Consider the following 14,529-nt stretch of genomic DNA (forward strand, 5'->3'; position numbering starts at 1 on the left):
GGTTGGGGATTTAGCTCAGTGGTAGAGCGCTTGCCTAGGAAGCACAAGGCCCTAGGTTCGGTCCCCAACTCCGAAAAAAAGAACCAAAAAAAAAAAGAAAAAAAATCTTTGGCTGAAGATAATTTGTAAGAACTTATTCATGTCACAATTTTGAGTTCTTATTCTTGGTTTCATCAAGATGCTCACAGCCTCTAACCATCTGCACCTTACAATAGAATGAGAAATTCAGATGAACTAGAGGTCATTTTCAGTATTTTGTGGTCATTGACCTGACAGGGAGTAAGATATTCTGGTTGCACTGAAATTTGACACAGTCTGATGGTGTCCGAAAGGGCTTCTTAAAGTGTGCTGGGAAAGGAGTATCTACTAGAAAAAGCAAAAGAGAGGAAAGTAGAGGAACGGCAGGAAGTACTCCAGCCAGCTGCATTTACAATTGTCAGGGACACAGGGGCCTGGGTTGTACATGGAATTGATAGTGTTAAGGATGAGCATTAGTTGAGAGATTGGCATTTGAAATATATGAACCATATTCCAAAGAGCATGGGTTGTGTACTAAAGAAATGAAGAAAAGGGACGCCGGGAAATGGTGTTTTCTCCAGTGTTCTGTAACTCAGAAGTCAGAGTTGGGCTGTAGCTAAGTAGAACCAACCCCGGAAGGTGGTCGGTTGCCAAGGGTCAAAGTGATGGCTAGATAGTGTGGTGGCTGCCGCTTCACACCATCACCAGAAGAAAGGCCAATAGATGTTGTGACTACACTTGAATGAAGGTGGTCGTTGTAATTCTCAGCTGTCTAGCCAACTGGATAATGAGTTAATTCAACCAGACTGGGAACCCCATTCAAGGAAGGAACAATCGGTTTGGTGCCAAGAGAAGCCAGGCTTTTCAGTTTGGACATGTGACGTATCCTCGCAACTTTACGAAGAACGCGTTCCAACTCTTGAGGGTGTTTTCCTGCCAGCTATACACTTCGGCCACGTATTTCTCAGCTCTTTTCCTGGAAAGCCTCAGACGTCAATGACAGGCGCGCGCACCGGTGCGCAATGGCGTAATCCGCAAAGGCTACTAGGGCGATTGTTTCCAGCATCCGTAAACAGCATCCCCCGAGGGCTCCATTTAAAACAGGCGGGAACTAGCAGCGTGGCTGGGGAGCGCCGGGACCCGCAGAGCTGCAGGTCCCGCCCACTGCAGATGATGATTGGCTGCTGTCCCCGGCTCCGGGCAGCGATCCCGCACCTCATTGGCCGTCAATTTCTGGCTCCGCGCCCCCTCGGCCCCGCCCCGCCCTCCGCTGCCGACGTGGGCTGCAGGCCGCAGGCGGTTGCCGGGCGAGCGGGCTAGGGAGCGAGCGGTGTGCGCAGCGGGTATGGGCGGCCTGCGGCTGCTGGCGGTAGCCCTCACGTGCAGCTGCTGGTGGCCGCAGGGAGGCCAGGCCAAGACCCTGCGGGGCAGCTTCAGTAGCGCCGCGGCCCGCGACGCCCAGGGCCAGAGCATCGGCCATTTCGAGTTCCACGGTAGGTCCCGGAGGGCCGAGGGGTGGAGGCGCGCGGCCTCCCGCGGGCCCCGGGTCGGTAGGCGGCGGCCGTGGCGCCTCCCTCCCTCCACGTCGCCCGGGCCTCACCTGGATCCCCGCGGTGCCACGACCCCCTGCACCTTCACAGGCCCCAGCCTGATGCACCTGAAAGCCGTTTCCATATCCCCCGACGCTCCCAGTGAAACCGGACCGCCCCACTGCATCTCTCCAGGGCTCTCCCCCAACTCTGCACTTGGCCCGATTGTGTGTAAGCATTCGGGCCCTGTGGTTATGAGTGGATGTCAGCCCAGGAATTTAGCTTCCCTGTTGTTTGCAAGACCGGTTGCACAAAACCTACTTGGAGCGGACTTGGGTTCTGTCATTGCCTCAGCAGTTTAGTTATTACGGTGTGCCTAGAGTTCATTTGGTGAATACGCGTGTTTAGAAAGTTTCGTGATTGATACACTCTGGCATGTGGGAACGAGGTACATTTCATATGTACTTCCGGGTATCCTCCAGGGAAATCTATTTTTAACTGGTGAATTTGCAATACAGTCCATTTTGTCCCGTATTTGTTCTCTCCTGTTTTCTTGGTGCATTTCGAGTGATAATTTCCTTACTGAAGCTGAGACCTTCAGCGTTGCGTTTGAGATGTCACTGTACCCACTTACGAGTGGGTCTTAGAAGATAATAGAAATCAGAAGCTACTTGGCGCGGGAAGGAATGTCAAGTCCTGGGAACTTGTAGAATTGATGGCATAAAAGGAGGCTGTTAAAAACACAGTCTCTCTGAAGGTTTTTATAATCCTGAGGAGAAAAAGGTGTCAGTTTTTAAAAATCTGAATAAACCTGGGTGAATGGAGACCCCCCCCCCAGGTAAACATCTTTGTTGTGTATTTTTGTCATATTTCCTGTCTCTTGACCACCTCCTTGTAGCAGGTCCTTTGAGAACTGACAGCACAGTCACTGTGATCTGGATAGAGCTGGTAAATCAAGGCTCTGTGGAAGCTGTGATTTGTGCTGTTCATGCCCCATCAATAACCCTTGATTGTAATTACCTTGTGCGCATGAAGGGGAAATGAAGTAAATCCAGGTTTTCAAACACTGGGGATGTTCAGGAGATGTTATCGAGTATCAGCTGAATTAAAAAGACAGGGTTCGTGTTAAGTCGCATAAGCCTCATAGCAGATTGGGGAAGGGGTAAGCCAGGTAGTTTCTCTCACACATTACGCAGATGCAGTTCTCTCGTGCCTAGTTGTCACCAGGTTTTGGTCGACTCCAGTTACATACGTTAAAGCTATGGTGCGGCAGAACTGTCACTCGCTACAGTTTAAAGTGTTAACGGTACTTTAGAATATTGGAAAACCTGATATGTAGCATACTAGCCACGTAAGAGATTTATTCTTTATGAACACTGTGCATTTTTTTTACTTGTTTAAAAAGTTAATCAAAGCAGTCATTCTAGTTACAAAAGAATAGAAGACTGTAAACTGAGTCTCCCCTGTTTCTCCTTCCTTCACCCAGCTTCCCTTCCCTTACGGGCACCCGCTAAAATTTTTTTAAATTACTACTTTCGTCCATGTGTGCGTTCCTGCACAGATAGCACATCATGTGTGTCCCTGTCATGTGGGTGTCCTCAGGAGCTGGAGGGAGTCAGATCCCCTAGTCATATCCCTTAGAACCGGAAATTTCCAGGGGGCGTGAGCTGCCACGTGGGTGCTGAGAACCAAACCACAGTCCTCTTCTGGAGCGGCAAATGCCCTTTACTGAGTCATCCCCTCAGCCTCTAGGGCGGGTCTTACTAGATCTCACTGCAGCCAGGTTCACTCTCCATTACTCACCCCACATGCCATTCTAACAGTTGTTCTGTAAAAAGTCGTAGGTATAAAAATGTGTGATGGGCGTAAAACAGGAATCCAAACACCTGTTACCTGTGCTTATTTTCACATTAAAACATAACGAGGTACTAATGGCGTTGTCATGTTAAAAAAAAAGAAAAAGATACTTCAGCAAAAGTCTCCATAGATTGTGAACAAATGCCTAACGCACAGATGGATTATAAAGTGAAGCAGAAGTTCCATGATGACGGATGTCCGTGTGCCGCACGTGAAGCTCTTTATTCAGTTGAAACGCTACCGTACCACCGCAGCCGATACAGTCCACATTTGGTAAACTCTGACAGAGATTGATTTGCGTCATGAGATTTAAGAGCAGTTCGACAGACCCCCCCTATTTAGCATGGAGTGCGGACTTGTCCTGTTGTCTCAGTGCTTTCTAAGAACAAACTAGTTGATAATTTCTGTTTTAATGTCAAGGTGACCATGCTCTTCTGTGTGTCAGAATCAACAACATAGCAGTGGCTGTTGGAAAAGAAGCTAAACTCTACCTGTTCCGAGCCCAGGAATGGCTAACGCTGCAGGAGAGCAGCCCCGGTTACAGCTGCAGTGAACGGTTAGCCAGAGCCCAGCTGACAAGTGAGTATATGGCTTTTCTCCTTTGGCCATCGCTGTGGGATTTTCCCTTTTAATGTTGAAGTGCAGTACAGCATGGTACATACATGTATATGCCAAGACGTTTGCGACCACATATGTGTAACTGTGGTGATACTTTGGTTATTCTGTTTATAACTGCTTTTTTCAAAAGCTAAGGTTTTCTTTGTTCAAAGGATAGAGTGCTTCTCCTTTATCATTCAGCAGGCTTCTGGACACCCAGATAATGTCCAGGAGTCTTCGTTTACACTGCTTTATGTGTCTCGTGCTAATGTATATCATTTGCAGCTGGTTGTAGTGTACAGTGAATGGCATGGGTTGACTGTGCTAAGCACTGAAGATGGTGTTTCATTACAGCTTAGCCCAAGTGATGCTGTTTTCACACTGTCGAGACTTAGTTTTACCACATTCTTATAAATCTTAGGGGTTCGTCCATTTTTTCCTTGACTTAGCAGTGTCTCGTGATGCTAGCCACTGAGAGAGATCGGGGGCTTTTATAACTTAGGGATGCAGTTCATCTGGCATTCTGCCTGTTCCACCCCTGAAACTAACTGCTCATAGGAGACAAAGTTAAACCATTAGTATTTGGTTTTTTTCCGACTGCTGTGGTAAGACACAATGACCAAGGCAGCTTATAAAAGCTGGGGCTTTGGTTCCCGATGGTTAGAGCCTGGCAGCCGGCAACTAGAGTTTAGCCAGATGCTCACATCCTGATCCCCAGGCTGGAGGCAGAGCATGCTGGGGTGACACAAGTCTTATAAAACCTCAACGATTTCATAATCCTTCCCAAACAGTTCCATCAACTGGGGACCAAGCCTTCAAGCCTGTGAGGGACATTCTCGTTCAAACCACGGTGACATCCATGGGGAAAGTCAGCAATCACCCTCTTCCCTTTTTCCCCTGTATTCATGAACATCATCCACACAGGATTGTGCTACCTTTGTCTCTTGTCCCAGTCAAGTACAGCGTTCCCATTTCCAAATATCAGTCTTACCACCTGGCTGGGCACCTGAACGACAGCAACCCACAACAGGGAGAAATGGAAGTTCCGTGTCACCATTGTCCTATGAGCTGTCTCACCATTCCAAGCATATATGATCGATCTGTGTGTGTGTCTGTCTGTCTAGAAACTACTTTGTCCATTTTAGTTCAAAACAAACACACAAGACATTCAAAGACACTGAAAATTTCTCTTAAAAGCTATGTGATGCCAAATTTGTTGTCAGATGAGGTGGTTAAATATGATATCACATAGAGAATCGTTTGCTGTCCTTCCTGTCACACATGGGATTCCTTCTGTGTGTACGTATACTTTAGAAGTCATTTTAGGCATTAGCATTATACCCTGAGCATTCTGGGTAACAGCATTCATTTCTTTTTATACTGATTGGAGAATTAGCCATTCAACCTTGCTTTGGTGATTCATGTTTTGTTAATATTTGTGATACTAATTACACTCTCCTAGAACATGCACGCTGTGCTGTAGTCTTTTGTCTCAAAAACAATAACACGGTATTGTCAAGAGGCTCGCTGCAAAAAGACAGGGAGACGGAAACCAAACCCAGTGTCGCTTTAGGAAGCACTGCTCTGTTTCTATCTGATGTCATCCATAATTTAAACAGAAGCTGCAGCACAGTAAATAACAGGCATGCTTGCTCTTTGTATTGTGGCATCGTGGGAAAAGTCTAAATGCTAAAGCAGCATCACAGCAGGACTTTATGCCTGAGGTCCAGAGTCATGTAACAAGAAACCTTAAGTTTGGGCAGCCTTGTTTGAGCCGTTTTATGGATGTAAACTGCTTACTAAGAGTCACCAGGTGCTTAACATGAGCTAAGATTCTAGCCAGTTGTTTTTGGAATTGATATATATTTTGAAATACGTATATATACTGAATATTCGATATATTATATATTCACAGCACACACATTATATGCTGTATATTTGGGACAGGAGAGAGACAGGTTTTTCTGTATAGCCCTGACCTGGAATTACTTGGGTAGACCAGGCTAGCCTCAAATCTGATATATGCCTACCTCTGCCTCCAAAGTGCTGGGATTAAAGGTGTGCACCAGGACACCCAACTCAGAATCTGTGTATTTTAAAAAGTAGTTAAAGTCAGATATATTAACTTTGACAAAAAAGAGAAAAGAAAACAACAAATGATGTAAATTCACTTGTTCAGTTTAAGCAACAATGAGTGACATGTTCACTTGTAAATTGCACGTCCTCCATTTTGAATAGCAACCAGATCTCCCTGCATTTCATTCGTAACATAGAAGCATTGCTAGTCCAGACATCTGTGCATCCTCCACTTGGACATTTTTGCTGCCTAACATTGGCTTTATGTCTGTGGGTTTTGTTTTGAGTGGAACCATATGAAACCATATGAACCATATGTGGCATCATCGAGAGCTTGCTTTCTGTACATACATGGAATATATTTATTTTTAAAGAGTAAGGGCGTACATACACTCCCTATAATGACATTATTATACCTGAAGAAATGAATTATTTTATAAAATCCTCTGAGGTTTAGTCTATAGATGCAAATTTCCCAGTACCTCAAGAAATGTCTTATTTATTGAATACTTTTTTATATAGTTAGAAAAAGTCCAAGCCTTTTGTTGTAGTTGTCTGAGACAGGGTCTCTCTCTCTCTCTGTGTGTAACACTGGTTGTCCTAGAACTTGCTCTACAAACCAGGCTAGCCTTGAGCTCCAAGATCCACCTGCTTCTGAGTCCTTAAAGGCATGCACCGTCACACCCAGCTACAACTATCTCTTCTGAAACGCGCTGTGGGAGTGATCCAGAGTCTGAGATTGGACTTATCCTCCTGTTTCAAAACCTTTGCCTCCTGCTCCCAGGACTGGCCCTAGAGCCCTGCACATCCTCACTGAACACTAAGCTCTGTTCTCTTTTTCTCGGAGCTGGGGACCGAACCCAGGGCCTTGCGGTTGCTAGGCAAGCACTCTACCACTGAGCTAACTCCCCAACCCCTACTAAGCTCTGTTCTTAAGGGTGTGTGCGTGCGTGTGCGTGTGGGTGTGCGTGTGCGTGTGTGTGTGCGCGCGCGCGCGCGCGCGTGTGTTGGTGTGGGTTTGAGACTAGATAAGGACGGCAGGTATGCTGCAGTCAGTTTCCTCTTGAATGACTTGAGACAGGTCTCACTAGGACTGGAGTGAGGGTGGCAGCCAGCAGGCCCTAAAGACCCACCTCTCACAGTACTAGATTTCCAAATGCACACAGCTGTGTCCAGGCTGCACAGATTAGAACTTAGGTCGTCAGGCACCCTTAACTACTGAGACTGGGCCTCAGTTTTACTTTTCTTGTCAGGCTGGGTCTCACTAAGTCGCTGAGGAGGGGGGTCCATCAGATGTGCTGAACTGACTCTAGCTGAGGCTTTAAGCTTGTGGTCCTTCTCCATCAGACCCCTCAGCGGGTGAGATAAAGGCCTGACTTGTTCTATGAACAATTGATGAAGAAGCGCATAACATACAAGGAATGTCCTACTTCAGTTCTAAGAACTCAGAGTTAGTCACATCAGGTGTCTCGATGTTTTCATTGAAGAGACAGAAAGATGATTTACTTACTGGTTTGCACAGCTAAGTGTTGTTCTGTCTTTATTATATAAGGAAACATTATTTTGTTTCCTAAGAGCATGCCACTGCATTTTAGGGGTAATGTTCATCAGTTACTTGCTGTGGGTTCTTTATTTGGTAACACAAAGATGCAGGCGTCATTCTTGCCTTAGGACTGTTGCTGGAAGGAACCACCATAACCAAAGCAACGTGGGGAGGAAAGGGCAGGAACCTGGAGGGAGGCAGGAGCTGACGCAGAGGCCATGGAGGAGTGTAGCTTTCTCAGCCTGCTTTCCCGTGGGCTCAGGCCAGGGATAGTGCCACCCACCATGGATTGAACCTGCCCCATCCAGCATTAATTTTAAAAATGCCCTACAGCCAGATCATAGCAAGGCATTTTCTCAATTGAGATTCCCTCCTTTCAGGTAACTCTAGCTGTCAAGTTGACATAAAACTGTCCAGCATAGTACTGAACCAGGTTTCAGCGCAGAGCTCTATGTACCAACCTTCCTGGGTTTTTTCCCCTACTACGTCACATACGGCCATTTATGGATCTGAGCCAGTATGGCTGTCAGTTCGTTTTTACTACTAACAGTTGCTTTTAAAAAGAAAGACAATTAGAAGAAATCCTTTTATAAATGATCAGGCATAATTTTGAATGTAAATATTTTCTTAAGTGAAGATTTTATCTTATATTTAAATTAAGGACGTTATTTCTAAAACTGATTGCAGCTGCTGCAGGGCATGAGAGGTTAAAATTATTGTTGCTGTGTATTTTGCTACATAAAATAATTTTCAAATGTTATTAATCTACTGGAAACTTTGTTAAAAGTTTTAATAAAAAATAAAGTTTTAATAAAACTTTGAGTTTTATTAGAAACTCAGTTTCAACAAAACCATTTTTCTCACAGTTATGTTACTGATACTTTTATAGTGATCTTACTGCTTAAAATGATCATTTTAGTCTGCCTTATAATCTATGCTTTATCCTGAAATTACACCAGGACCTGAATTTTTGAGGCAAAAGAAGAAGAGAGACAGACTCGAGTGGATTTATGGGTAAAACCCTGCTCTTCCCTTTCTCTCCCAGTGACAGTGAACCAGACTGAACACAACCTCACAGTGTCCCAGCTCCCCGCGCCCCAGACGTGGCGAGTGTTCTATGCAGACAAGTACACCTGCAAGGATGACACGGAGAGTCCCCAGGAGGAGGACATCCCCTTTGAAATGGTGCTCCTCAACCCGGATGCCGAAGGGAATCCACTGGACCATTTTAGCGCCAGAGAATCTGGTAAGAAGTGTTCTTAGACATACGTTAGGTACAGAGCGAGGCTTGTGCTCAGGTGTCCCCACGTTATCTTTTTAGGATGTTAGAAACAAAACAAAAAGCGGCTGAAACTTCAAAAGCAAATGTTAGATAGCCTGACAAGTGTATTAAAGACAGAAAATAGCAAATTGTAAGATATTAGCAGGAAGTTGTATATACTGGTAATAAAAGGGTATGGTTTTTACTTTCCATTATACAGTTTCAGTCTTGTTTTTAGGATATTTCGGCATCATTTTTATAAACAAAACGTTAATGAATTGAACGATCGAGGTACAAACTGCTTGGTAGGACTTTTCCTCACACTCGTTCCGAACAGGTTCATACCTTGCTTGGTTCTTACGTAGTAATGATCAAGTCTGTAGTGTTTTCCGGAATCAGATTTACTCCCACAAGACTGCATTAGAGTTTTAGGATATTAGGTCCCTGGGCCTTGCCTTACTGAGGTACACTCTAGCCACACAGAAGTGATTGACATGAATGTGATACATGTGTGTGAGACGGATTCGTTACGTGCTGGGGCAAGTGTCTGTGTGGGCCATCTGCCTGGGAAGGGTTAGAGTTCACTCCTTCAGGAGTCACTGGCTGCTTGAAAAAGTCAGGGAAGGCGATGCGGTTGGCTCTTGTTAGTCTCTTTTTAGTCGTAGCAGGTGAGCCAAGCAAGAGTGAGGCCGATTAGACTAGATGGCCACCGTCAGTGTCTGCCGCAGCAGGGACATGGAGTGACTCGTCGTAGACGTGGGAAGGAAGGACAGCCACTGGGGATGTTTGCGAGCTCTGCTTGCCTCAGGTTATGACACTTCAGGCTGGACTTCAGATAGTCTGCCAGGTTTACCTCTGCAAATGGCGCCTGTGTTCCAGTGCTGGGAGGTGGGCAGCATCCGGGGAGTGGCCGTGGTGGGGTGGGGTGGGGTGGGGAGTAGTTGATAGCCCTTGTATTTCCGAAAGTAATGCCCTGCTGGGCCCCAGGCTTCTCTCCTGCCTGGCAGGCGGCTCAGCCTGCTGCTCTGAGTCCTGATAGATGTTTCCTTGTCCTGACTCCTAGCTCAGTTCTTTTCTTCCTCATCCCTCATTTGCCATCTGAACTTGGATGCCACAGCATGAAGTAATCCCACTTGCTGACCTCTAAGTGCGCCTCATCTTGCCCTGGCTTTTCCTGGACTGTGCCCACCCCTCTGGTGGCTCCTAGCATCCTGAGTCACTGCTTAGGTTTTCCTCAGCATTTCCACAAGTGGGAGTCCACCTGTCAGCCCTGGGCGTTCTGGCTACTTCGTCTGGCTTCTGTTACTGATTTGGAATCTGAAAGCTTATCATAAAAATGGAAATTCTACACAGGTCATGCCACTGACAACAGTCAAGACCTTGGTCAGTTGTAAGATTCTCTGCAAAGCCACCCTGCAAGGACCCTTGAATCAAAACAGCCCGGAAGCACCTTAAGGATTATTGAAAATCAGCCTGTGGTTGGCTTTCTGAAAGTTACGCTGTCCTATTGATTAAAAGGCTTAAGCCCTTGTCAGTAGGTTTGGGTTGAAGTCCAAGTTGGTGATTCGTAGCCCATCACTATACATCCAGAGAATAGGCTTTTTCTTTTTAAACTATTGTTGCTTATATTTAAAAAAAAAAAAAGGGTGGGGGAGGCAGAAACAGGCAGATGTCTGTGTGTTGAAGGCCAGCCTGGTCTACATAGTGACCTCCAGTCCTGCTAAAGCTGTATAGTGAGACTATGTCTTGAAAAAACAAATAAATAAATAAATAAATAAATAAATAAAGAAATAAATAAAGAAATAAATAAAGAAATGAAATGAAATGAAATGAAATGAAATGAAATGAAAAATAAATTCACATTTCCCTGCTACGACTCAGGCTTCTTTGGGGGTATAAGCCAGGCACTGGATCAGAGTTCTGACATTGCGTCTGGTGTTGAAAGGCTGTATTTTACATTCTGTGAGTGATATGCTGGTTTTATTGAACAAACCTTAAGGGGTCCTTCCTATTGTATAGCATTTGTTTCCGGGGAGAGGCTCCAGTTCTTTTAGAAACCTATTAGTTTGTTTGATTTTATACTCAGGATAAGAATTTTTTCCCTGTGTTTTTTCTTTTTTTATTGAGAATTGACTCCATCTGAAAAATTTAAATTAAGTAACTACAACCTACAAACAACATACAATTACATTGTACGCCATTCTCTTTACATTTTAAAACTTTGGTCCAGTTAGTACATTCTGAATTTAGACTGGTTAATCCCTAGTTTGCAGTGCAAATTCATTTTACAAACTGTCTGAGCATTACGGCCATACTCACAAGTAGGGGTATGAGGCTTTCAGGCAGGACAAGTGGGATCACTTCTTTAAAAGGAGGGAGTGAGGGGCAACCTGGAAGTAAGGGAGGGTGAAAATGATAGATTATGCATATGAAATTCTCAAAAAGAAATGTAAAAATTAGAAGATCAAAAATCTTAATAACTATTTTCTGTTCTTATTTGGAGTTCTAGAATCTTCAGAGCTTGTTGCCTAAAACAAACAACTGACTTTTATTGAAATAACATTTAGGCTTTGCTACATTGTCTCACCCTCAGCCCACCATATTTATGCCTTTACACTTTCCCCTTCCCCTCCATGTTCCAAGTATGCATGTCCAACTTAGTGCTGGTGAAATGTGGGCGCATGGGATGAGACAGTCAGGAAGTAGTTAAGAGAAAGGTCCAAGGCCGGTTCTCCCGAAGAGATGAGATGAAGCCCCCACTGGGTGTTGTTGGCCTGACCACACTCTGTTAGCACCATCATTCTCAAGGTTGGTAAACCTGAGGGTAGACAGATCGTAAAATGGTTGAGGTCGCCATTGGCGTTGAGATGCATGAGAGTGGGAAGACTGCTCTGAGACAGGAGTCGGCCTGCACAGGAGGGTGCTGTGTCCAGCGTCTCTTGCTCAGGTGAGGAGGCTGTGGCCACTGCAGCCGTTCTGTAAGCATATTCCCTACTCAGTCTCATCAGAGCGTCTTTAAGGCTTGCTTTATAATCCACGCATTTTCTTATAATCTACACATTTCACCATCTGCTACACAGTCATCTAAGAGCCTTCTTTAATGTGACTGACATTACCCACCTGCTGTAAAATTAAATTTTAATTCCAGTGTGAACAGCACAAATGGCATTCTGTGACTACTAGAGGCAGAACAGAAGTCAAAGTCACAGCTAAAGAGAAACAGACGTGGCTTAGAGGGGGTCATTTAAAAGGAAAGATAATCGCCAAGCCAGCATTGCTTCTCTAGAGTGGATAGTGGACAGGCTCAAGGTAGGACTTACTCATCAGAGTCAGTTAAGTTTGAGTCCTAGGTTTGCCATAGATTGATCCAGTCATATTTCTCTCTCTTTTCTTGTAATCTTAGCTTTCTCTAGGAGATATACTTACCACTGAGTAGTGTCCCTTTGTCCTTAAGTTATTCTGATTCCTTAGTAAACAGTTTCTTTTCACAGTTGATCTGTTATATAATGAGTCTAAACCCTGATCCTGTAATGGGCACTTTACAAAGGTTACAAATAAATAGAATTTTCAACCGAAGCTTTGTGTAATTATTTAATATGAAGAAGGAAAAATTAGAAACAAGGATAAAGACGGGGTCTCACCCACAATTGCTAACACGTTGGAAGTCCGCACTTCTGCCTTGTCCCAGGACTGTAGTTAACTCTGGTCACGGTGCCACTGTTCTACACGCAGCCTCTGTGAGCGGAACACACACACACCCTTTCCCTCCTAGCAGTGGATGGTTTTTCTGCCAGCTACCCCAGCTAATCCAGCTACCCCAGCTAATCCCAGCTACCCAATTACCACAGCTAACCCAACTAACCCACCTATGCCAGCTACCCCAGCTAATCCAACTGCCCCAACAAACTCAGCCACCCCAGCTACCCCAGCTAATCCAGCTACCCCAGCTAATCCAGCTACCCCAGCTAATCCAGCTACCCCAGCTTCTTCACTGCACTGGAACCGGGAGTTCATCCCTTGTGTGGTAGAGCAGGAGAGACACCCAGTGGTAGAACTTCTTGTGCTGGTTTTGGTTCTCTTGCTGGTGGCCCTAACCTGAGGAGTTTGATCTATTTGTTTTCCGTTTTTCCTGGTATATCTGTCTCCTGATTTGCTTTTCCAAAATGACTTACTGGATAATGAAAGTATTTCTTTTGTCTTTGTTAATTGGCATTTACCCCAAATGGAAGCTAGAGCGGCCTCAGGATTCTCGTTGGAATGGGAGCAAATGCATCTCAGTCCACAGACTCAGTGGAGAGCTCTGTGTACTCCCCATATCACACCCTGGTGTTTGGTAGAGTGTAACAGCCTCTTCTTAGGGACGACTGTGGACTCAGCCTAATACAGCTCCATGTCAGCAGAGTGCATGGCCACAGGTACAGCCAGCCACAGATGAGTGGTATCATGTGACCTGGTCAGTAGTCTGAACCGTACAGCACAGTGCCTGTTCATACAGCACTTGCGTTGTGTGGGTAGTGAAGATAATCTACAGATGATTTGTGTAACAGGATATGCATTGGGTTTTATACACTTACATTATACACTTTATACACTTGTGTTGTGTTGGTAGTGAAGATAATCTACAGATGATTTTATATAGCACTTGCGTTGTGTTGGGTATTGATAATCTACAGATGATTTGTGTAACAGGGTATGCATTGGGTTTATACATAATACCATGCATTTCATTTAAAGGAGTTGAGCATCCGTGGGTTCTGGTGTCTGAGGGATTCCTGGGAGCAGTCTCCCTTGGATTGAAAAGAAATACTGTTATCCCTTAAACTCTAAACTATGAAATTCCCAGGCTTCTAACTTGAAGTTTATTAGAATTATTTTTTTTAAATTTCTCAGATGAAACTCAAGTCCCAGTCTGCTTATCGTGAGGTCACGTTGGTACTTCAGGGGCAGAAGGTGCACCATGGCATCTTCTGTAGCGTAGCGCCTGCTTTCTTACTCGGTTCTTAACCGGTCTCCTTTGCTCATGGTCTCTGCTCACTCGGAGCTGACGTCATCACTGTGTGTGACTCCCTGCAGAGCCAGTCCAACCCTGTGGGCTTCAGCCTTCCTTCGGAGCCCACTTTTCCATGTTGCATCATTTGAGTTCTGAGGAGACAGTGACTCATCTGACTTTGTTCTTGGCCACTTGGACTGGTAGCCAGTTGTTTGTTGTCATGGTTCTTTGCCAAAATGAAATTCAAGGTAACAGAACGTGCCAAAACTGATCCCCATGGTTAAGTGAAGAGAGTCACCTCAGGGCTTTGTGAAGTAAACTGACTTCGTCCTCCAGTCCCTGAGTCCATGGTCAGAATTGGGCTCAGGAGTTGCATCCCAAGTTGTCTGGTGTGCCGTTGGTCAGGGACCACACTTGGAGAAGCATGGTGCAGATCAAGCTACTGGTGACAGTAAGTGTTGCTGACGTTCTCGGGACCGACATGCATCCTGAGCTTATCAAGGTGCCTTCCTGAGCACTGAAGCCACAGCCGGCGGCCTTCACATGAAACACTTCTGACTGTACAGCGCATCTTCGTCCTGCCTGTGGGGCTTTGTTGTTTCACAGATGGACTTTACCTAGGTTGTTTCAAGTGCCTTCTTATGGGTAAACCTTGGAG

At 45.2% G+C, this 14,529-nt stretch overlaps 1 protein-coding gene across 14 annotated transcripts in view; it reads left to right on the top strand.

The window, feature by feature from the left end:
- The first annotated feature begins 1,283 nt into the window (after window positions 1-1,283).
- Gpr180 (G protein-coupled receptor 180) overlaps window positions 1,284-14,529 on the top strand; it is a 28,653-nt gene continuing 15,407 nt past the window's right edge. For 7 of the 14 annotated variants that reach the window (XR_015638060.1, XR_015638062.1, XR_015638059.1 and 4 more), the window contains exons 1-3: window positions 1,291-1,511; window positions 3,825-3,983; window positions 8,666-8,866. Coding sequence is in view for 10 of the 14 variants with exons in the window: in XM_087585893.1 (XP_087442019.1) it covers window positions 1,364-1,511; window positions 3,825-3,983; window positions 8,666-8,866 (508 nt within the window). In the remaining 4 variants the exon portion in view is untranslated. 14 annotated transcript variants of the gene reach the window in all.

The sequence above is a fragment of the Rattus norvegicus genome, chromosome 15 (assembly GCF_021556685.1).
Source record: "Rattus norvegicus strain SHRSP/BbbUtx chromosome 15, alternate assembly SHRSP_T2T, whole genome shotgun sequence".
NCBI lineage: Eukaryota > Metazoa > Chordata > Mammalia > Rodentia > Muridae > Rattus > Rattus norvegicus.